Below are 22555 nucleotides of genomic sequence, written 5' to 3' on the forward strand. Positions count from 1 at the left end.
TTGAAAGACATTTTTACAATGAAATATACAAGCAAGGTATTGGGGGTGGAATAATACATTTCAAGTGATCATTTTCTAAGATGATAATTCTAAAGGAATGGTATTGATGGGAGGTCTTCACACAAAAGATATTATTACTGTGGCTTATTTCATCATTTTGTCTGTTGATTGTGAATGTTCCTATCATTGTCCTATTGTGAGGTTCCTCGGAGAGAAAGGATATGGCTACTCTTTGCAGAAATAGAGAATAGAAACTTTTCTGAAGAAGCTCATAGTGTAGTGAGAGTAGCCATGGGATGAGTTTGGTTAGATATAAACCCCCATTTCACACTGTAAATTGTGTCTAAAATCCTGCTGTATTTCTGGATCTGAGGCGCCCAACATGGTTCTCGGATTGGGGGTAGAAGAGAAATTGGCATGACAGTGGATAGGGCATGGAGGGAGACTCAGACACTACAACGATGGGCCGCAGGATAAAACTCAAAGACAGATGGTTTCTACAAATCATGGAATGTTCCAATCCATTTGCCAAAAGTAAACTAGAATCATTATGATGCTACACTGTTCTGTAAATTTAAAACAACAAATCTTGAGGTTTGTATCTGAAAGCAAACAGTTTCAAAATTAGATAAAAATAGGGGATCTGTTTTCATTCATGTGGCACTGTTTATGTCCATTAGTGTCTTTGGCTATTACTTGAAAACAGACAGAAAAGAAAGAGACAAGTCCATCTTTAAAACACATGAACCGTGAAGCTTAATTAAAGAGCATTGATAAATTCTGTTGTCTCTCCGGGGGCACTCAGATAGTTGAACATACACAAAGATCTGGAAGGAAAGGAGTTCAGTGAAAAGAGAGAGGAAATTAATAATTTTTCAAGAGCCACATTTTAAAAATAGTTGAATAATAATTAATAAGCATAATTTCAGAAATAATTTCAGGTTATTTCAAATGGATTTAAATGTGGTAAGAACATGTCAAGGTAGAATCATGTAAATGTGTGTGATGTTAACGTCTTTCTTTTCCAATCTGTCCAATCATAGGGCTGCTCTTCGCCTATAGTGGTGAAGTTTGCTGATACCCAAAAGGATAAGGAGCAGAGGCGTTTACAACAGCAGTTGGCACAACAGATGCAACAGCTCAACACTGCCACTTGGGGGAACCTCACAGGCCTTGGAGGACTCACACCACAGTACCTAGCTGTAAGTTCTTGTGAAATGTAGTGACCACATGATGCATCTGAAGAAGTGGGTTTTTTACACATGAAAGCTTATGTCCAAATAAATCTGTTAGTCTTTAAGGTGCCATCGGACTCCTTGTTGTTTTAGTGACCACCTATTTAGACTTAAACTGATTTATTTTAGCACACTGGAAGCTAATTATAGTGAACCCTGATAAAATGGAACTCCCAACATTTTAACTTAGGGGCAGATAATGTGACTTATTCCTAAAAGCACCACGTAAATTTATGGCACTCTATAAAACATTTTGTAATAATAACAGCGATTTTGAATGAAAGTCTCAAGTTATTTCAGTGCCTTGCAGTCTTCTGAAGATTTAAATTCTATTTCAGCTGGGAAATACATCTTCATTCTGATGTTTCCACTGAACATTAAATTCTGCTTTTTAAAAAATGTGAATACATTTTTTGGATGCTTTCTCTTATCAAAGTAAAATCTTCAGCTTTCAGAGATCAGGTAGACATCTGAAAACCTTCTTCAACTGTGTTTGTGAATGGTCCTTTGAATCCACAATGTTTTGAATTTAATTCTACTCTGCATATCAGTTTCACATAGAAATATTCCCTGTACTCATTCAAGTTAATCTTTTAATATATTTGAAAATGGCTATCACATTAACTAGTGAAAGTCTGTAAATTAAATGCTCTTTTATTGGTACTAAATGTGCAAGGTTCATATTACTTTATAGAAGGTAGATTTGATGGGAGTTTGGGCATTTTTAAAATGACATTTTCTTTGACTCTTTGAAAGCTACGAGAGAAAAATTAGCTCGCTACCTTGCATTGTACAGCTGCCCTCTACTGGGGGGAATCTGGAACAGCTTAAGTGTGTCATAAATCATAGACTGATAACAGAGATTCTCTTATTGTTCAAGTGGTTCAGGGGTCTCTGCCTTTTGCTGCTGTGAAGTTGTGAATGGTCACAGTATATGGCATATTGACAACTGGGACGTTCCCACATGCTTAGAGATTTGTTTCTCTGTATCTGCAGATTGCATAAATCAATTGTATATGTGGGGTGGGGTGGTTATAAATCTGCATAGACATTCATTTAACTGGCAGTCTTTAAAAAACAAAACACCCACTATATCAAGGGTTAATAGTGAATCTTGACTGTTATATCAGCTAAGTGCCAGCCTATGAACTAATGAATATCTGTGCACTTGATGTACCTTGTTCTAAGGATGATAAAGAAAGAAACCTGAATTTAAGGGGTTGGGTGAGAATGGACCATGATTGACAGAGATGAGTTATGGTAACTACTAGACTGCAGAGGATTATAATTAGTCACGCTATGTTGGTTTAAATAGATTTAACACCTGGTTGTTAAAAAGAGTAAATTGATTAATTGTTTTAAAGCAGCGATGTTATTGAGTTTCCCCAGTGTCTGTGTGTTTCTTAATAGAGATTAGACATTAATATGGATTTACAGCATCAACTCTGGGGATGTTCATTCCAACAATAGGCAGAAGCAAGACTATATAAAAGTAAAGGAAACTATAAGTATTCCAACTTTAATTTGATGAATAATTTTGTTTTAATCTTGTTGCTTTTTTGTAACATCGCTTAGATGACGATGATCGTCTTATTATTAATTTGCAGCTTCTGCAGCAAGCAACTTCCTCCAGTAACTTGGGTGCCTTCAGCGGCATTCAGCAAATGGCTGGTGAGTTAAAAATCATTTCATTTTGTCCAATTATATTTTATTTTCTTAGGCTCTTAAATTCTGTTTTCTGTAATGATCACATGACGTTAGTCTTTGTGTATAAAATGTGTTGTGTGTATGAGCAGGGGGCAACTCATGATTCAGATTCAGTCTGTCTTTCAGAAACTGAAATTAAACTAACTGCTCCTCGGTTGTACAGTTTGTCTTGCATTAGTCACCTGCCATTTGTCCAGAATAACCACTTGGAAATTGCAGGAGAGCTCTTAGTTCCTGCAGCTATATCCTACCTACTAAAAGTAGCAATAAAGCAACAGCAGGATTACATTTTAATTTCCAGTGAGATTTCTGTGGCCTGAAAATCAAATTAATGGCAGCCCTCAAACATTTTAATAATAGGTGACAAATAAAAATGTTCTGACCTTCTTAATGAAACCCAAGATTACAGGCCTACCATTGATACAAGCTTGCAGTCTTCTTTTTATAATCATGGGAAATTAACTGGGTGCCTTTTTGACTTCAGAACCCTAGTTGACAAAATTACCCAACAGAAGCTTTTATGTAAAAGTATAATCTTTGTTCTGAAGGAAAAAAGAGAGAGAGAGAGAAAATCAAAGTGTAAGCATATTTGAAAGCCAGCTAGTTGGAGGATTTCTTGGTAATGAGCTGTGTGCCAGTAGTAAGCGATGTGTAGTGATTAGTAAAAGGTCTCTCCCACTGTGTGACCTGCCATGCTGATACCCTAACTTAACATGATGCTAGAGAAGGCAGCATGTGCAGTAAATCAGACCACAGATGCACATTATGCCTGCCGTGAGGAACTGTTAAAAAGCTTTTTTTTTCCCCTTGCTTGATTTAAAAAAAAAAGTATGCTAGTTTATTTTAATCATGAACTCAGTGAATCAATGAAATGTAGCATTGGACTTGCTTTGCCATCACAAAACAATGGCTGAAATATTCATGTGTCTTTAGTCACGTTTTTAATACTCTCTTTTATAATCCAAGTCTTTAGCTTCTTCTGGCTTCCCTTTGAATGAGTCTTGAAATACTTTTAACAAGTATAGATATACCGCATGATATGGCCATACCCCATAGGTATTCTCTGCTCAATCGTTACATTATGCCATTATTGCAGTGGCATCAGAGACTAACGTGAATCTGCTGTCTGACAATATAAATTGGCCTACAGATGACAATATCCCTGAATTATTTTCTCTTCCTCAGACCTGCTGGCAGGGCTTGCTGTTTCTATTATGTTACACTTATGATCTAGCATTTTTCTCATCAAAAAATATATCTTAATATGATAAACAGAGTGGAGTCATTCAGCAACATTTTCACAGTTGGCATTTTTGGAGCTGGCTTTGAGCTCAAGGATTGTGTTTAATGTTTCATATTTGGTTAGCTCTACAGAATGGAAAAAATTGAGAGACCCACGGGGGAAAAAATACTCAGGGAGATTTTTCTGTATAGCATACTCTACTGTACTTGTATCCAAGTAAGTTCCCATTGTCTGTTCACAGTTATTGTAGGTTTAGTTTTACCTCCAATAACTGAACCATACCTGGACTGAAGTTAGGGATTTTCCTCAGATTAACCCTAGGGTGCCTCTCAATCCAATGTATGAATCAGTTATACATAGTAGGCCATATAGTCCAAGGAAATTATCTTCTGGGGTCATAGTGGCATGTCATGTTTACTAGAACAATGTACTTCCTCAGCCAAAGGCTAGATTTCTAATGGATCCATATACTGGATAATATGGATCCATTAGAAATCTAGCCTTTGGCTGAGGAAGTACATTGTTCTAGTAAACATGACATGCCACTATGACCCCAGAAGATAATAATTTAAGAACTGTATGTGCCTCCTGAAATGTTTTAACAAAGAGGTGGTCTTACGTGCATATTAACAGAACTTAATGCTTTTCTGGGTTTACCTTTTCTTCTCCAGAAATGCAGGGTTCTTAAATCTCAATGTCCAAGGTCAAATTCACAATGTTAAATTTCTCTCCACACCACAACTCTCCATGAAAGGACAAAAGTCTTAGCACAATCATATCATTAAGTTTGAAAGTTCAAAAGTTGTATATTTTTCCCAAATTTCAGGTTTCTCCTGCAGCATTAACCAATTTACATTGCACGTCCACTATGTTTGATGGTATACTTTAATAATGAAGAGTAATTTATTAAGGTTTAAAAGAGACAGAGGAATCAAAAATTCTAGGTGTGTGCAACATGGATGGGTTAATATTGCTGGACCATTGATCTCACAACCTTCATGTAGCATAAGAGCTAGATTTGTTCCTTTTTTCAAAATGTATTTTAATTACATCCTATCCATACATTTTACACATATAAATATAATAATAATCATGTCCAGCTGATACAGAGCTTGTGTATTAATACTGGACTAGCTTTTCTTAAAGAGGAAGAAAATCTAGAAGCAGTCAGCTATAGGGTGACCAGAGAACAAATATGAAAAATTGGGATGGGGGTGGGGGGTAATAGGAGCTTATATAAGAAAAAGACCCCAAAATCAGGATTGTCCCTATAAAGTTGGGACATCTGGTCACCCTAGTCAGCTAAGATACCCGACAAGCTCCATGGTTAGACCTTGCAAGTTCTTTGAGTGAAAAAATGTTCATTTAGAATCAGATCTTTTGCCCTCCTCCTTGTGTTGATTTGAGTGGGAGGAGGAAGGTACTACTCAATGTGAGCAATGGTGGCCAGATCAGATCTTAAATTTACCTGTACACGTATGTAGCACCCAAAAGTATTTCAATTAGCTCGGTCCTGCACCTTTAAAGTCAATGGCTGTGTTTTCTTTGGCTTCACTGGATCTAAAGCCCACTGAAATCAATGGATGTCTTTCCATTAATTTAAGTAGACTTTAGATCGGGCACCTAATTCTGCAGAGCATTTAAGTATGTGTCTAAAGCCCATTAAAGTAGGAAAACACTTAATATCACAAGAGTCGTCAATATCCCTTTTGCTCTTTTAATAGCATCACAGTCTTGATTACAGGAGCTATCATTGTCTTGCCAAACTCTGCTTTATTGTTCTTACATAACACATGCACATACTTATGTCACTACTCTCGGTCATACTGTAGTCTTTTTTTCTACTGACTACTGTAATGCTTAATAATTTAAAGGCACTGCTTTTACTTATATGCATAATATTAGGCTGCAGTATATGGATTGTACTTTCATTGTTTGTGGGGAATGTCAGTAATATGGGTGAAGTAGATCACATGATTTGATTGTCTAATAAAAAAAAATACAAGCTACAGTTAATGACTGTTCAATCCAGAGAGTTCCCTTCTTCAAAAGTATTCAAGTTGCATTGACGGCCTGATGCAAAGCTAAGTGAAATCACTTGGATCTTTCCATTGTCTTCAGTAGACTTTGGATCAGACCTTAAAAATCTGATTTGCATTAGGTGAGCTAAGTTAACCTACTAGTTTTAAAAGTACATTGAAGATATAATGTAAGATTTTACATTATGTGACAGAATGCCAGGGGATTATAACTCAGAAGAGATGTCAAAAAATATTTTTTCCCCGTGAAGGTTTTCCATTATCAATACAATTAATTTCAAATCTTTTGTTATATATGTAAATAGATATATGCATATAGATATTAGATAGGTATGTATACATGTGCATATGCAAGATACACACACACAAAAAAGGGGTTATATTGATTCAGCTGGATAGTATGAAAACAAAAATAGTCCTTGGAAAATCTGATTCAGCTTTTTAAAATAAAAATCTGGAGTATCTGATAACATCAGTGTTAACAAGTAACTTACTTTTTGATCAGGTATGATAAACTGTACTTGCTTTGATCATTAGTCCATGTTTCTTAAACTTCAGTCAGGATTTAATGTTTGGGGAAACTAACGAGACAAAAGGAAAAAGGTAAATAAATAATTTGGCCAATATTACCGATTGTGGGATGCCTCTGCATTGGGGTGACCAAGCTGAGACACCGTAAAGTGATCTGGTCAGAAAGTGCTCAGGATCCATCCTCTGAAAATCAGGCCTCTTTAAGATGACCCATGGCTGGGCTCTGAACCAATGCAAGTTTTTCCAGAAAGGAAGGATTTAAGCAGGAAATTCTTCAAGGTGAAGACACAAGTGATCCTCAATTATTGTAATACTTACTAAATGCTTTGCATGTAAAACTTAAATAAGCATAAAAAGCTTTTAAAAATGGCCCATGATTCTGCTACATCCTATACAAACAAGCCCCTGATCCTTACCACTTGCATTTATCACAAGGAGAAAAACTATGGTGACTAAAGCAAGGCAAATTGCCTTATTGCATGAAAGTTTGCATTGGAGGTAGCACAAGAAGTTGTAAAATGTAAATCTTGTGCTCTCAAATTTACCCGTGTTTTCACAGAACTGCATCTGTGACTGTGCAGCACTACAAAAATTTCCTGCGAATGTGCTAATAGGCCTTATGAGAATGTTCTATAACCATCCATCTGTCACTTTTTAACAGGCCTGATTGGCAAGCACTTGTAACAACTGACATCTGTTCTTGCTTATTGATATGTAGATTTATGGTAATTGCCATGAACAATAAGATACGAAATTACCTAAGGTGAACATTAAATTAAATTTTCATGCCCCTATCCTTATAAATAATTTTTTTTTAAATCTTAAGTTTCAAGCAGGCATATTGTGCATCTGTTTTGTACATAATTTAATTGTTTTTTTTTAATTTGCCAAGTAACAAAATGAAAGTTGTGTTCCTTGTAGTTCTGACTATTTGCCAGGCTGATGGCACATTTGGTAAATACACATTATTAAAAATTGAATCAAATTGTAATGTGGTTCTAGCTCTTTATAAATCATTTTGCTTTAATTCCCAACATTTTCTCCATCATGAAGATCAAGAGTTCTTTCTTACCCAGGAGTTCTCTCCCTGCAGGTGGAATTTTACTCTTTTTTGTTTACATGCCTATAAGTGGTTTGCATTTCTTCAGCGAGAGGTACGGTTGCTGAGTATGCAGCAGTTTCAAATAAAAAGGATTGAATCACTTTCTCTCTACGTTTGGTCCGGGGTTTGGGGCTGTTTTGAAAAACCTGTGTGATGTGAAAAGCATGGACTGCGGGAACGGAGACCATGGGAAAGGATAGAGTGTGCCAGGCAGCAGAATAGTCCCCAAAACTATACATTGGCTAGAGGTTAATTGAACCGGAATCTACTTCTACTGTGTAACCAAATCGGCTGTCGGATCTGCTGATCAACTGTACTTGGTTCCCTCTTCTGAGTTTGTTCTAGCAAGCTGTGATGTTGACACATTTCACATAAAGGAAAAAGCCAATGAACAGGGAGCAGCAGCAATGATAAAACATCTGGAGGAAGTGGAATATAGTAACGATGAGGATAGATTATTTGTGTATTTTAGCGGACAGCCTTTGGGATGGGAGTGAGGAGATACGCCTGTTGATTTCATCAGTTCTACAGCACCCTGGGCACTGGGTGTGTTCTCAGCCTGTTATTAACATTCTCATTCTTGAGTTCCACTCGGTTCGATAATTTGGTTTTCTTCTCTGATGCATTATGACAAGAACAAACGGATCTTTTCTGGAGGCCCCATAGCTGACACCACATAAGATCTGAAGAGCTGCCAGTGTGTTGTAGTCACTTTTCCAGTGATACATGCAGGGTGGGGAGAGGACTTCTTTGATGTATGTTTCTTGCTTCTTAACATTCTTTTAGGTTTGAAAAATCTTCTGTTAGTGGAGGAGATCTCCCTTTGCTTCCACAGGAAGCTAGTCTACCTGCTTCTTTGTGCTATAAAAAGATTTTGTGAGATGGAGAGAGGTGGGCATTCATTTGCCTCCACCTGGGTGCTAGACTGGCTCCCCAGGCTAAGGCGAGCTGTTGCTTTTGGTGCTGCTGATTAGCCTTGTCTCTAATCCTTTGTGTTTTGTTTTCCTCAAGCACTGCATACATGCTGTCTCTCCGCTCCCATAGCCTTGCACCCATGTAGCTCTTCATTGGTCACGAAATAGAAAGCAATTGTCTCCAATTCTTTTTGCTTACAAAACGAGGTTTAGAGACATCTGTGTGCATGTTGGGGAAATTGGTGAGATTCCACTAGTCAGAAGCTATCTCCTAAAATTCTTTTCAGCATGGCTGTGCGCATCTTTGTTCACCACTATTTGCCAGTCTAAATTGTGAACTGTTTAAAAGTGCCACAAGGAAGCAACACCACACAGAAAATATAACTCAACTGCAACCTCCTCCTGATCAGCGGCCTGTCCAGTGAGGAGAGAGACAACCCAGGCATGCTGCTTTATTGCGTATTTCTACCAGCGAGACCACAGAATGGCATTAACAGTGGCCTCCATGAAGATTTGGATTGTTTGCTGGAGTCTTGGTGTTGAGCTGTGTAGATTTCTAGTGGACCTGAAACTTTATGAAGGGCGCATTGGGGCCAAAGAGCAATCCAGAATGAAACCTGAGCCCACATCCCATCCCTCAAAATGTTTCCCGCACTTGCAAAGAGATGGATGCAGTAAACTAATAGGTCTCCTCTGTCTCTAAATTTGGTGATCCACTGGCTGAACTACTCTGGAGGCTTTCTGTGTAAATCAGAATTGTAGAAAGTACTTTACACACCCAGCCTCATGTAGTGGCAGATTGTGGGTGGCCTATATGAGTTCACAAGTATGTGAGCAAGAGGATTCTAGAAGTTTCTTTCTCTCTTTCCTCCCCTACTTTTGTGCTCCTGCATAAGGGCCAGGCACAGTCTTTACCCTTGTGCTTTCTGAGAGCTAGGAGACGAGGGCCTCTAATATCAGAACCTGTAGAGGATGAGGAGGGACCATAGCCAACTTCCCTCTCCGTACCAGACAGCACAACTTGTTTGTTTCAGGCTGTAAAAAACTATAAGCAGTGGCTTTGCTCTCCAAGAGGACTTGTGCCTGCCTCCAGCAGGGACAACATACCTCCCAATTCATCCCTTCACTATCATTGCTGCAACTGATGAGCAAGTATTCAGCTATGGATAAAACACATACATAGAAATTTCAGATTATTTAGTGATGGACAAGCTCCTAAAGGCATGGATCAGCATAAAAAAATGTGAAGCTTCCCCAAGCATCCTCACTTAATCAAACCTATGCATTGAAAAGTACCTAGCCAAACCACTTTGGGTTGGAAAACTCACAAGAGCCATCTCTCATAAGAAGTTTCCATTATTCCCTAGTTTTAGCCTCTGAGGAAACACTACAAGGAGCCCCGTCTTGGTATACTTTAGTATTTCCTTGTCCTATCCCATCTGAAATGAAGATGTCCAAGGCTCAACCTTGTCAAAAAGTTCACCAAATTCTTTCATATTTCAAAAGAAGACTTGGTTGAAGACGAGAGCTGTGTTTCAGGCTGTTTATTTTTTTCAGACAGGTTTGCCTGTCCCTAATTCTTTGGTAATTGTAAAGTTTCCATGTAATTAAACTGCAGAGTTTTTAAAGTATTTTTGTAAAACACTTTGAATGTGATGAGTGCTATGTATAATCATGATAAAGCTCTAGCTTAAAAGATGAGCAAACTCAATGAGGACCTGTGATTACAGGATACAGTAGTTACCCCTAATTACCTTGGTTATTAGTACCTTGTAATTAAAGTAGTTATGTGTTTTATTGCGCCTTGTAAACTATTATAGGTGATAGAGATTGAGAAAAACCTTATGGTTTATATAGTTCTCAAATTCTATGAGAAGTCATGAGAGAGGTTTTCCTCTGTTAGTCCCTCAAAATGTATGATGTCGGTCCCAGATTCCTCTAAGTGATGGTTCTTCAGCCACATTACTAGTAAGATCATCCATCACCTACTTCTTTCTTTTTTTGGGTAGTCATTATTGAAAAGTGCTTGACACCCACAACTGGGGCCGATTTTCAGAAGAGGTCCATTCTCAATTAGACACCTCAATAAAGTGACCAGATTTTCAGAAGTTCTCAGCATTTAGAGGCTCTCACGGCAGAACAATGGAAACTTCTGAGTGCTGAGCATTTCTACAAGTCTGGTTTCTAATGTCTAACCTAATTCTGTCGTGTGTTAGTTTCAAGCTATTGCTGTTCTTTATTATGCCATGTGCTCTCAGTCTCTGTAAAATATCCCTTCTGCTCTTTTATTTTATTAGCTCTCAAATACTTGTAGAGTGTTATGATATCCCCTCTTCTCATTTTCTCCAAGTTCATATTAAGTTCTCCTGCTCATATGGTCCTGGCTTAATTACTTTGACATTCTTCTCTGGATTTCCTCTAATTTATCAATGTCCTTTTCATACGGCATATGCAGAACACCCATATGTGGCCAAACCAAAGTGGGGGAAAGAGGTGTTATTTCTTTCTTTGTCCTACAAATTATGCCTATGTATATAGCTGTGATGCCCATATATATATATATACACACTCTGTACACCATTTTCATCTTTGAGCAGCTGCATCACATTGAGATTTCAGGTTCTTTGTCACATTGTTGTTCTTTAATCATTCTCCTTCCATTTTGTATGAGTGTTGTTTAGTATTTGTCTGCAACAGATGTTCCATTTCATATTTATCTAAATTAAATGCAATGCTTTTTAAAATTACCCCTCTCTTGAAGGGCTTTACCTCATTCTGAAATGTAGATGTATCCTTCACTACATCTCGTAAAGTACTGAATAAACTAACTAACAAGTGATTTTGAGAATCTGGATGGCTTACATGATACAGAACATTCTGCCTAGAGGTCCCCAGTTCAAATCTGGCCCCAAATGATAGTGACTGAAAATCATTACTGTCTGATAGCTGTTCCGTGCTGAATTTGATGGTCTCAATTCAGTTCCAAATAGACAGAAGGAATTTCAGGCAAAAATTGCTCTCACAATTGGCTGTTACTGTACGGTAGTCTAAGTAGAGAAGTGAAGAGGGGACCTGAGGACTGAACTTGATACGATCCGAGTACCTCTCAAGCAATAATTAATTTACCGTCTCTCCACCTGCGTGAGGTCAGGAAGTATTATTATCACATAGAGAGATTAAGTGACTTGTCACATCACAACTCTTTGACAGAGGTGGGAACTGAACACAAATTTCCTGAGTTGTAAGCCTGTGCTGTAACAACAAAACCATCCACCCTCTCACCTGTAAGACAGATATGAGGCACATTGGCTGGGGCCAGTGAGGGGCAGCTTATACTGCCCATGCTGTAACTGTTCTGGGAATGAAAGGAGGATTTAAATCACTCGTAGGACTATCAATCTGGCAACCTTTACAAATCTTATATTCCTTTAAAATGAAACTGGGAATCTCTTAATTAATCCTGTTGCTGAAGCTGCATTTTGTTCTCTGCGCAGGCATGAATGCTTTACAGTTACAGAATTTGGCAACCTTAGCAGCCGCAGCAGCCGCCGCCCAAACCTCAGCTACCACCACCAATGCAAATCCTCTCTCCACAACGACTGGTGCGCTGGGAGCCCTCACAAGTCCCGGTAAGAGTAGATTACTTTCCATTCAGATTCTGCAGTAAGAGTAGACTGGAACGAGAGCCTCAGAATGGTGATCCTGTTTGTTACCTCCAAAACCAACCAACTTGCACATGAAAAGCGTGGAGGAGTTTTTCTTGTTTTTTGGTTTTTTGAGTAGAATTTTTTTAATTAAAAGTGTGTTTAAGCAGCTAACTAAAGGCTGGATTTTGCGAGTTGTTCCATGTGGGCACAAGGGTCTGCTCTGCCAAGCTCACTGCAGGGTTAGGGCGCATGTTGCAGTCTTACAACACCCAGCAGGCACAAGAAAACTCTAGTAGCACGAGGAGCTCAGTGAGATTTAACTTTTCAAAAAGAATCCAGAACATGAGCCAAGTTCTCTCATGCTAGAAAAAAAGACAAACTGAATTTGTTCCCTCTTTTCTTTTCTTTTTTTTTTGTCTTGCCTTTTTTTTTCTTCCTATGGTGCCTTCAGAGATTGCTCCTGCTGGTAACTGAGAGGCAATTATGGAAGTAAGACCAGATGCATAGTGAAAATCTTGCCGGATTCTGATCTCTGTTACACTGGTGTAAATCCAGTATACAATAACTCCTCCTCATCTCCAAAGCCAGTGGAGGGTAGAGTTATTTACACTGGTGTAACTGAGCTGAGAATCTGCCTCCTTATCTTTATATAAAGTCTTCAGGGTGTAGTAATTTGCACCATGAAGTGTGTTTATGGCCATTCTAAAAACATTCATATCATTTTAGATGCCACTAAAGAACATTTGTGTTTAATCTTGTTTCTAAGTATATTCATCCCTCACGATAAAATAATCTGTGGCAGAAGGTTTGAGCTCAACCGCAAGGGAAGCAATCTTTGACATATGTTATAGGCAGAGATTGTAATACCACCTATTATTATTAACACTTCCATTGTAAGACTGTTTTCAGTGGCTTTTACCTTTTTACCAGACTATTGGACTGAATTTTTCCATACCTGGTGTCTGCCTCAGGCTGAATGTGTTAGGAATGTTTCAGACACAGTGGTGCAGCCATTTCCAAGGATAAAGCTAGGGGGAAATACTTCGTTTTGCAATGTTAAAAATAAATAAATAAATGTGCAACCTTTACTTTGGGACGCTCTTGAACAGCAGGCTTTGGAGTGGGGGCTCGAAATTTGTCAGGGGCGAGGCCTTTGTGTCAGAGATTTGTCTTTTTCTGTTTCTCTGGAAATCTGCCCAAATTTGGTCAAGTTTAAGTATTCAAAAAAACCGCAGTTCTGACATGCCCAGTAGAGACTTATTAGGTTATGGTTAATCACTTGAGCTGGAGGTATAGCTCAGATAGAAGTATGCACGCTAGCTTTACTTAAGCTAGTGCACTAAAAATAGAAGTGTAGCCATGGTGGCACAGGTGGAGGGGGATGGACTAGCCACCCAAGTAAGCACCTAGGATTCAAGGTGGGAGGGATAGCTCAATGGTTTGAGCATTGGCCTGCTAAACCCAGGGTTGTGAGTTTAATCCTTGAGGGGGCCACTTAGGGATCTGGGGCAAAAATCAGTACTTGGTCCTGCTAGTGAAAGCAGGGGGCTGGACTCAATGACCTTTCAGGGTCTCCTCCAGTTCTAGGAGATAGATATATCTCCAATTATTTGTTTGTTTTAATTTTATTTATTTTAAGGCGGGATTGTACTCACGGAAGCTAACCCCTCCTGCTGCCTATGCTGGCTACACTTCTGCACTTAATCAAAGCTAATGCACTCGTGTCTACTCTAGCTGTAAATTACATCTCCAGCATAAGTACAGACATACCCTTAGTGCTTAGCCGCGAAAATCTCTGAAGATTCCATCCTCCCTGAGCATACTCCATCCCCACACAGCTCCTAGTGCTCACCAGTCTGCACATGTACCCAGGGCCGGCTCCAGACCCCAGCGCGCCAAGCGCACGCTTGGGGCGGCATGCCGCAGGGGGCGCTCTGCCTGTCGCCGGGAGGGCGGCAGGCGGCTCCGGTGGACCTCCTGCAGGTGTGCCTGTGGAGGGTCCGCTGGTCCCACGGCTCGGGTGGACCTCCCGCAGGCACGCCTGCGGATGCTCCACCGGAGCCGTGGGTCCAGCGGACCCTCCGCAGGCACATCTGCAGGAGGTCCACCGGAGCCGCGGGACCGGCGACCGCCAGAGCACCCCCCCGCGGCGTGCCGCCGTGCTTGGGGCGGCGAAATTGCTAGAGCCGCCCCTGCGTGTATCATTCCCACAAAACAACTGAGCAGGATCCAACCAAGGGGCTTAGAAAGACTTTCCCTTGAATTACTCCCCAGCCAGGGATGGGGCTGGGCATCAGAATTGACAGCAGAAAGTCTGTCTCTCCAGTGCTCTCGATGACACCCCTGCTGGAGCCCAGGCAGGGTGGAGGAGGAAGGTGCCTCACTCAAATGAAGAGGAGGCAGGTGCTAGACTGGGGGGAGGGGAGGCATAGATTGGGACAAGGAGGCTGGTGAGTGTGGGGAAGGAGAGAGAAACCATGACTTGAAGTCTGGGGGGAGACTGGGACTGATTGAGCAAGGAAACTGGGACTGGGAATGCATGGAGGTGAATAGACACATCTGCCCAGGAGCTAAGGTGAGGGGGACAACAGGGACCAGCTGGATAAAGAGACTGGGACAAGGAGCCTGACACAGGGGAGACTGAGACAGAGACCGGGGAGTGGGGAGGCCAGAGGGAATGGGGGAAAAAGAGGGCAAGGGAGCTTGATGCTGTGGGGAAGGCAGAGAGCGATTGGACAAGGAGTTGGAGTGGGAAAGACCTTAGACTGGCTGGGCAAGGGAACTGGGAGTGGGGAAGGAAAGGTACTGGAAGGGGAGGGAGACTGGGACTCGAATGGGGACCTTAGAGGGGAAGACTGGGTCTGAGGTGAGACTGGGTAGGCAAGGAGAATGGGCCTGGGACTGGGACGAGAGCCAAGGGGTGTGAAGACACAGGACTGGGACAGAGACAGGTTAGAGGGGATGGGAAAGAAGGAGTCAAGCTTAGGGGAACTGACAGAAGGGTCTGTGATGACTCCTGGAACACACGCTCCTCCTGGCATGGCACCCAAGATTCCTGAGTCTCACTCTTCTTTCTGCTGTCATCAAATCTGTGAAATCCGCTGGCAAAGTGTGTGTCTCACACTGCTGTCAGAAACTCTGTTAGCGCAATTGGCAGACATCTCTGTCGTGTATCTAAAGGTTCCAACCCTGCTGATGGCCCATGTGGGCATCTGTATGATGCCACGTGATGCAATTTCCTGTTTGCTTGTTTTTCAGTTTGCTCTTTTAAAAACCTAGGAATTAACGAACAAAACACTATGTTAAAAGAACATTAAGGTTGCAAAGTCAAGCACTCAAAAGCTAGGAAATTCTATACTGAGGACCCTTGCCTTATTTGTTGCAGAACTTGGAAGTTGTGTAGTGCATGAGGCAGGGGACTGCATGAAGAGGAAGGACAGTCTCATGGTTAGGGCAGTTGAATGCTGCCCTGGAGAACTGGATTCTATCCCTGCCCTGCCAAACTACGTGATGCTGGGCAAGTCACTTAACCAAACTTTTCACAGGAGGTCACTATTTGTATTTTCATCATGTTCTGGGTGCTCAACTTGAGACCCTGGAGTCTGACTTGCGCAAGTGCTTAGCACTCACCGCTGCAACTGAAGTCAATAGGATCTGTGCTTTTGAAAAGAGAAAATGTTATATAATGCTAAGTGCTCTGAAAAATCATGCCATAGGCATCTCAAATAAGCACGCACAATTAGTGGATACTTTTGACATTAATTTCTCTGTACATCAGTTCCCCATCTGTAAAATGGGGATAATACCACCCTTCAACTGGGGTTTTGTGAACCTAAATTAATTAATGTTTGTGAAGCAGTCAGATACTATCCAGATGAGTGCCGTAGGAAAGTCAATGAGGAAATGAATAGTTCTGAATTTAGAGCAGGGTTTGAATAGTGTGCAGTAAATAAGGAATGAGGCCACGCACTGAACAATGAGGAGAAAACAAAATATTGAATAGCTGCTCATTCAGTGAGCATCATTCATCCTGTGCACTGAATGAGACGGGGTCCTCTGGAAAAAATAGTGTGATAATATAATAAAGACTGTATTATCATGCATATGTACAAAGGGACTAAATTAAGTTTGCAGAGGCAACCTTAATTCTATAATGACTCTCCATGAGGTCTGTGGTACAAACAGCTGTCTTGAGGATTCTACACACTATAGATTTTTGGAGATGAAAAAGACTCCTCAGATCAACTAGTCCAACTGCTGCCAACATAGGATTGTTCTAAAGGGCATTTCCAAGTGTTGCTTAACCTGAATAACTCCAGAGATGGGAATATTTGCACTTCCCTTCCAATATTATTTAATAACCTAATTAACCTTATTGTTAGAAAATATTTTCTGGTGTCCAGCCGAATTATTTGCTTGCATCCCACTTTTCCACTAGCCACTCTAAATAATTCTTTTCCCCACAATCAGAGTATTTTAAAAGTTAGGGAAGGCCTGTTTGGCCATCTAGCCCATATTGCTACCAAAGGATTGTTCACCACTGCATGGTTTCTGCTGTGTTGGGAAGACTAGCTTCGAACGTTTGAATATATCCAGGCTTCTACTAGATCTTAATCATCTTTATCACCTTTTCCTGGACCCCCTCCAATGTGATTATGCCTTCATTGAACTGGGGCACCCACCACAGCGTGCAGTGTTGCAAATGTATTTAATTCAGTGCTAGAGGAAGATATGCTAACCTATGTAGTTGTGCTTGTGCTCCATATAATGCAGGATATATTGATCAACATATCACATTGTAAAATCTTATACGGACATAGCTATCCAATTATACGTTAGCATCTGTGGTGAGCATCTCTTCCCATTTATCTCTCTCTCCGTGTCATATGCCAGTGTTTTAGATTATATTTCCCAAAGTTATATTGATTTTGCATTTTGAGATAAAATTTCATCTTTTGATTCCTTCCAGTTTCTCTGATCTGGCAAGAAATATCTTAACTCTTCTCTACTTCCCTTGAAAAGCGTGGAAGGCTAAGACCTTATATAGGATTGCAGGGCTCCTCTATTGAGTCAGATGCTAAAGCCCTGAATTAAGCGTCAGAGTAATTACTCCACCCAGGAAGGAGGTGAAGTTTGGACACTTCTCAGCTAGTGTATATCAGCATAGCTCTACTGGCTTCAGTTGTGTTTTATACCGGCTGAGCACCTGGCGCAGAGACTTCCCTAGGAAACCCGGGGAAGCTTTGGAAGGAGCCGGACGTGGCCTTTTATTTCACTGTAATTTCACGTATAAAGCCGAGGGTACTATATGGACGCTGTTTGTATTATGCAAACACCCCAAATACTCAATAAAACTAAATACTAAAGAGTGCTAGTGCCAAGAAAACAAAACTTGTACCATCACTGAAAAGCAAAGGGCCTAACTGTTAAACTTGCAAATTCTCCTGGGAAAATAGGTGTTTTCAGATGATGACTGTGAATGGGATGTGCTGAAGCAGATGTTTCAGCTGGGATGAATAAATACCTCCTAGGGGGCACCACAGTATGTAGGGGAGTAGTGGCCCCCTTGTGGCAGAGACCATGATTTTCAGAAATGACTCATGATTTTGGGTGACACCTTGATGATTCTCAACAAGGGCTGAACACCCGACCCCACAAGTTAAGCACCCCCAAATCACAAATCCCTTTTCAAAATCTTAGCTGGAATTAATAGCCACAGGAAAACCATTTTCAACATTTGAAAGCTTACTGTGACACTGAGTGCATATTTAATAGTCTTTTTATGCCCATATGCACTCCACAACTAACCAATCATTGTTAAAATGTCCTTCAATTTAACCTTTCTTATCTGGTTCCACATTCTTCACCCTATTACGTATTTTGTAAACCTGAACAATATCTTCATGGATTCTTCTCTGTTCTATGAAAAATACATTTAGTTCCCTAAAGCCTTTCATAGTAGCACAAAGTATTTCCATTAAAACTTGAAATAGATCGGCAGAAAACTTTTGACTCTGCCTTTCAGTATTGGAGGTTTTTTCCAGAGGAATGGGGGTACTTTGGGTCTAGTTTTCTTTTTATTGAATGCTCCAGTTTGTTGGGTTTCGTGGGAGTAAATTATACTGTCCGATTACAAAGCCCAGAGTAAGTATAGGAAGAAATGTTTCTGTCTTTCTAGATAATACATTAAATTAATAGGCCCTTATTCAGGACAGCTTAACTTGAAGCAGATATTTAAGTCCCATTGATGTCAAAGTGCTGTCCTGAATAGGTATGTACATAAATACTTTTCTGAACTAGACTATTAATAATAGTCCAACACCACAAAAATTCAAAACCAGATTTATCCCCTATTCCTTCAAATTTCATTTCATGCTCAGATCCAGGGTTTTGGTTCCATCCAGAAATTGGAGCTACCAGTAAAATCTGGCATCCTCAAAAGATGGGTGTTTCAATTAGGGCTCCTCTTTAGACCTGGTCCTAGGGTGACCAGATGTCCCGATTTTATAGGGACAGTCCCGATTTTTGGGTCTTTTTCTTATATAGGCTCCTATTCCCCCCCCCCCACTCCCTGTCCCGATTTTTCACATTTGCTGTCTGGTCACCCTACCTGGTCCTATGAGGTTCAGAGCGTCCTGGACTTGCACTGAGTTCTGCACGTGCTCAGACACACTTGGATCAACTCAGCACCTCATGGGGACACAGGCATAGAGATGACCCCAAACCAAAATCTTGCCTGGTATTTGAGGATGCCACATTTTGCGGCTGGCCCCCAAGAAGATTTAAAAGGACTTGAAAGGTGATCAGCATCTTGCAGGACTGGGCCCTCTCATACTAACTGTTGAATCTATATGAAACACCTCCTTTCAAAGTTCAGCCAATTATATATTTCAAAACAAAACTCTGCATTTTACTGTGAACACAGCCCAGTACAACTCCTAAATGGCTTTGACTCCAATCTATGGACAGTCATTCCCTTCCCTGCGCTGAACACTTTAAAGTATTCTCTCTCTTTCTAAATACTTTCTCTTAAGCTTCAGACAATATTAATCCAGAAAGGACAGAGACAATGCAATCCCCAAAACTATTAATTTTTTTATAATTGTAAATTTATATTTTCAATTTTGCATACCCAGGGAAGTCTCTCCCTACAGCATTGTTAGAAATTATTTTTTAAAAGCCTTTGCTTAAAAAAAAAACATGAAAGATTAAGCCTTCATTTTAGAAAAAAAAATCCCCTCAGGCAATAAATAGTTTCTTTTGTCTAGTGGCCTTGAAAAAAAAATTAAAATAGTTTAAATTGCCTGTGATTTTTTTTTTTCAATTATTAGATGGTAGTGGATAAAAATGAAAGAATAAAAACCAGGTAAATGCATATTACTCTTCCATGAGTTTCTCACAGGTCTTTAGAAGCCTCATTTAATCATCTTTCTTGTCTTTTATTTTGATATGATAATTGTTTTTTTTATTTACTTTAATCACCCCTATTTAGTTAACCGATTCTTCACTCTTCCCCCCCCCCACTTGTTTGGAACGCTTTTCTTTTTTAAACGACTGGAACTCTGTATCAGTGTAGAGAGGCAATATTTTATAATGGTTAAAACTTGGGACTAGAAATCAGGAATCCTGGATTCTCTTCCAGACTGGCTAGATCTTATAAATAGATGCATCAGCACAGATCCCAGTGCTTGCACAAAATGCCAGTAAAGTCAATAGGACTCCACATGGGTGCCATACTAGCAAATGTATGTTCAAGAATAGGGCCTCTGCCTCTAATTTAGTTGGGAATTGGTCCTGCTTTGGGCAGGGGGCTGGACTAGATGACCTCCTGAGGTCCCTTCCAACCTTGATATTCTATGATTCTAATTCACTGTGTGATGCTTAGCTTGCCTTGATTTACCCACATGTAAACTTAGGGATAATATAGTTCACCTACCTCACATTGGTGGTGTTAGGTTTAATTAATGTTTACACGGCACTTTTAAAATCTCTGGTGAAAGATGGTACATGAGCTCCCAGCATTATATAAACTGACGATATATTCCAGCAAATATACTACAAGATGGGAACATTTAGGCTGCACACACAAGTCAGGAAATACAAAGTATGATTTCACATACATCTTTAATTCTGCCCTCTTGCACATCTGCATCACAATACAGTTTTTAATGACATGATCCTGTACTATTTCCTAAATAGAATATGGTATACATTTTTTTCAACAACCAGTAGCACAGCCTTCCCAGGTGACTGCAAAGAGAAGGGAAGAGGCAGCAAAGGATACAGCTCATTGTACCTGCATACATGTCCACAATGCAATTTTCTGGTACCATGGGAGACAAAGTAGCTAACTCAGAAGCTAATTTAGCTGTGCACATAAGTAGCCTTTGTATTCCCTCACATTTTCAGAATTGTGCTATGCTGCTATAGTAAATATGCAGTATGTTGTGTAAGAATAGTTTACTATGTATGTTGCATATAAATGACCTTCATGGACTGTGAGTATACACCAGTAACACAAAGTACTACAGGATGCTAGCAATATGTATCGAAAGTTGTAGAAAACAATTCTGATAGAATGTTTTCAAGAAAGAGGATGTGATTCTGTGGCTACAGAATGTATTATAAGCACATATGGGGCAGATAATTAGACATGCAAAGGTAATTACCCCTCCACAAGATATTTTACAGGGTTGGAATGCAGGACCTTTTCAGCCCCAAAGCACAAACCTCTACTACCTGAGCTAAGGGAGTAACTCTATTTGCTCCCAGCCATAGTAGTTTTATATGTGCACTAGCTGCTAGAGGGGATCATGACATGCACTCACTTTACAAGCATGCTATACAAACTTAACTTTATCATTTCCTGACTTTTGAGTGCTTATCCATGCTTGCTGGAGGCCAGTTTCAGTGCTTACGGAAGTCACTGGTTATTCTAAGATAAATGTTTAATACATTTTTCTAAAATGTATTTTTGTTTTGTTTTTTTCTTAAAGATGCATATATTTTCAAAAAGTAAAATCCAAAAGGTTGAACTTCTTGGCTAAACAACACTGGAATGTCTTATCCCAGATACTGTACCTTATAAGGAGTCTCTTTATTTTGCCAGAGTTTGCACTTTATTCTGCAGGAGTTTGCAGCTTTTACAATATAAGATGAGCAGTGAATGAGGAAACCCTGAAAACCCTGTCTCATTCATTATTCACCTCACCACACAGCTAAGCTGGCCCTGCATACTCAGGTAACATGGCTTTATGAGCCTGCATACTTGGAACCTAGAAGGAAGTGTCTATGCAAAATATATTGTGTGTGCAAAGAATCTGATTTTCAACAGGTCATTTTTACTCAAATCAAAACCAATTTTGACTGTGCTTTTTCCATGCCAAAGTTCAACTTTCTGTTCCCATCCATTTTAAGCAGTAGAGCTGTTATAAAAATAAAATAAAAATAAAAAAGCTGCAAACATTTTTAATTAGAATAGTAAATAAATTATATATATCCCCCATACTCAAATAAGCTACTTTTGGGCAGGTGCCAACACTGGAACATTTCATCCCCAAAGGAGGAAGTTTCTGAAAGTTATAAAGCAACTTGAAAATGGGGGGTTAGAATAGAAATGCTTACCCAATTTAATGAGGGCAGTTGATGCCAATCCCATTACAATTAATCTGTTCTTTCCCTTCTTAAAAGTACAGGGTGGTCACAGTTAGTATCTGTGGTTCATTGGTCAAAACTTTATTTGCACCAACATCATCTCTGTTCATTTTTCTTAAAGATGAAGTAAAATGATTCTTAGGACATTTATTATTTTATCTACTCAATAACATAGCACAAAGATTGCCTTTGTTAGTTAAAAGTATTCAAGTTGGGAACACAATTGTTGAAATGTTAGGCATTTTACAGAAAATTTAAGATACCTCGGCAGAGACACAGCAAAGAATGTTCAAATAGTCCTTTTTAAAAGCTCCTCTTTTTATTCACTTCAGTACAATACCTATTTCTCCAATCAGCAGTTCACGTCTGCCACAGTGACATTTTGTTATAGGCCAATGCACCCACTGTGCTGCCTATGATTTGCTCCAAGATGATCCAAAAATAACCATACCTGTAGGTGAATATGAAGCTCTGACAGTTTTC

At 39.8% G+C, this 22555-nt stretch overlaps 1 protein-coding gene and 1 long non-coding RNA gene across 4 annotated transcripts in view; one reads left to right on the top strand and one right to left on the bottom strand.

The window, feature by feature from the left end:
* The window catches only part of CELF2 (CUGBP Elav-like family member 2), a 451780-nt gene that overhangs the window by 390727 nt on the left and 38498 nt on the right, over positions 1–22555 (top strand). For all 3 annotated transcript variants that reach the window (XM_045029015.1, XM_045029013.1, XM_045029014.1), the window contains 3 exons: positions 1044–1202; positions 2843–2906; positions 12266–12400. In XM_045029015.1, the coding sequence (XP_044884950.1) occupies positions 1044–1202; positions 2843–2906; positions 12266–12400 (358 nt within the window). The remainder of the gene's footprint in view (positions 1–1043; positions 1203–2842; positions 2907–12265; positions 12401–22555) is intronic.
* LOC123376805 overlaps positions 1–22555 on the bottom strand; it is a 34699-nt gene that overhangs the window by 7515 nt on the left and 4629 nt on the right. The window lies entirely within an intron of this gene.

This window comes from Mauremys mutica, chromosome 1, assembly GCF_020497125.1.
Source record: "Mauremys mutica isolate MM-2020 ecotype Southern chromosome 1, ASM2049712v1, whole genome shotgun sequence".
Classification (NCBI taxonomy): domain Eukaryota; kingdom Metazoa; phylum Chordata; order Testudines; family Geoemydidae; genus Mauremys; species Mauremys mutica.